Source organism: Eimeria mitis, genomic scaffold (genome assembly GCF_000499745.2).
Source record: "Eimeria mitis Houghton genomic scaffold, Emh_scaff2205, whole genome shotgun sequence".
In the NCBI taxonomy this organism is placed as follows: Eukaryota; Apicomplexa; class Conoidasida; order Eucoccidiorida; family Eimeriidae; genus Eimeria; species Eimeria mitis.
In genome coordinates this window covers 1,477-2,737 of record NW_013570531.1, presented here as the reverse complement: position 1 = coordinate 2,737, position 1,261 = coordinate 1,477, and the positions used below count along the sequence as shown (strand labels likewise).

Here is a 1,261-nt window from a genome sequence, read left to right as displayed (position 1 = left end):
TGAATGGTGCAGCAGCAGCAGCAGCAGATGCAGCAGCAGAACAGCAGCAGCAGCAGCAGCTGAGCGCACACGATGACGCTGCTGGTGAGGTACCATTTGGCCCTGCATTACCAGCAGCAGCAGCAGCAGCAGCAGCAGATGCAGCAGCAGCAGCAGCAGGAGAAATATCTCCATCTGCAGCAGCAAGTGGTGGTCTTGAGGACTTAGGTTTATCTGAAGTAGGTGATTTGCTGCTGCAGCAGCAGCAGCAGCAGCAGCAGCAGCAGGAGCAGCAAGAGCATGAGGATGAGTTTACGCAGCAGCTGCATGCAGCAGCAGCAGAAGAATATGAAGAATATGAAGACAGCATAAATATAAAAAATAAAAAACATTTTGCTTCTCTTGTCTTTGGTTGTCGTTCTGTCTCCTCCTTTAAACGCCTAAATAAAATAAGCGAGGGCACTTATGGTGCTGTCTTTAGGGCCCTAGACCTCACCACAAAGGAAATTGTTGTAAGGGTTTAGGGTTTAGGGTTTAGGGTTTAGGGTTTGGGGTTTAGGGTTTGGGGTTTAGGGTTTGGGGTTAGGGTTTAGGGTTTAGGGTTTAGGGTTTAGGGTTTGGGTTTCACGTTGAAGGCACTTATGGTGCTGTCTTTAGGGCCCTAGACCTCACCACAAAAGAAATTGTCGTAAGGGTTTAGGGTTTAGGGTTTAGGGTTTGGGGTTTAGGGGGTGGGTTTAGGGTCTAGGGTTTAGGGTTTAGGGTTTAGGGTTTAGGGTTTGGGGTTTAGGTTGAAGGCACTTATGGTGCTGTCTTTAGGGCCCTAGACCTCACCACAAAAGAAATTGTTGTAAGGGTTTAGGGTTTAGGGTTTAGGGTCTAGGGTTTAGGGTTTAGGGTTTGGGTTTAGGGCTGGTGGTGGTGCTGCTGCTGCTGTTTAGGGTTTAGGGTTTAGGGTTTAGGGTTTCCGCTGCTGCTGTTTGTTTGTTTTTGTTGTTTCTGCTGCTGCTGCTGCATCTCCTGCTGCTGCTGCTGCTGCTGCTGCTGCTGCTACTTTAACCCCATCAGTTGCAGTCTTTTCATAGAATCTGTACTTTCTGTGTCTGCTGCTGCTGCTGCTGCTGCTGTTGCTGCTGCTGCACCTCCCCCTCCTCCCCTTCTGCTGCTGCTGCTGCTGCTGCTGCTGCTGCTGCTGCTGCTGCTGCTGCTGCAGGCCCTGAAGCAAGTGAAGTACCACGCTAAGCTGTGGGGCGAGGGTTTCCCGGTGACGTCTTTGCGAGAG

At 50.6% G+C, this 1,261-nt stretch overlaps 1 protein-coding gene across 1 annotated transcript in view; it reads left to right on the top strand.

The window, feature by feature from the left end:
• EMH_0050310 (uncharacterized protein) overlaps positions 1-841 on the top strand; it is a gene marked incomplete at both ends in the record, with an annotated part of 2,779 nt that extends 1,938 nt beyond the window's left edge. The window contains 3 exons of the mRNA XM_013496632.1: positions 13-447; positions 615-667; positions 770-841. Coding sequence (XP_013352086.1) covers positions 13-447; positions 615-667; positions 770-841 — 560 coding nt within the window. The remainder of the gene's footprint in view (positions 1-12; positions 448-614; positions 668-769) is intronic.
• Positions 842-1,261: the final 420 nt, after the last annotated feature.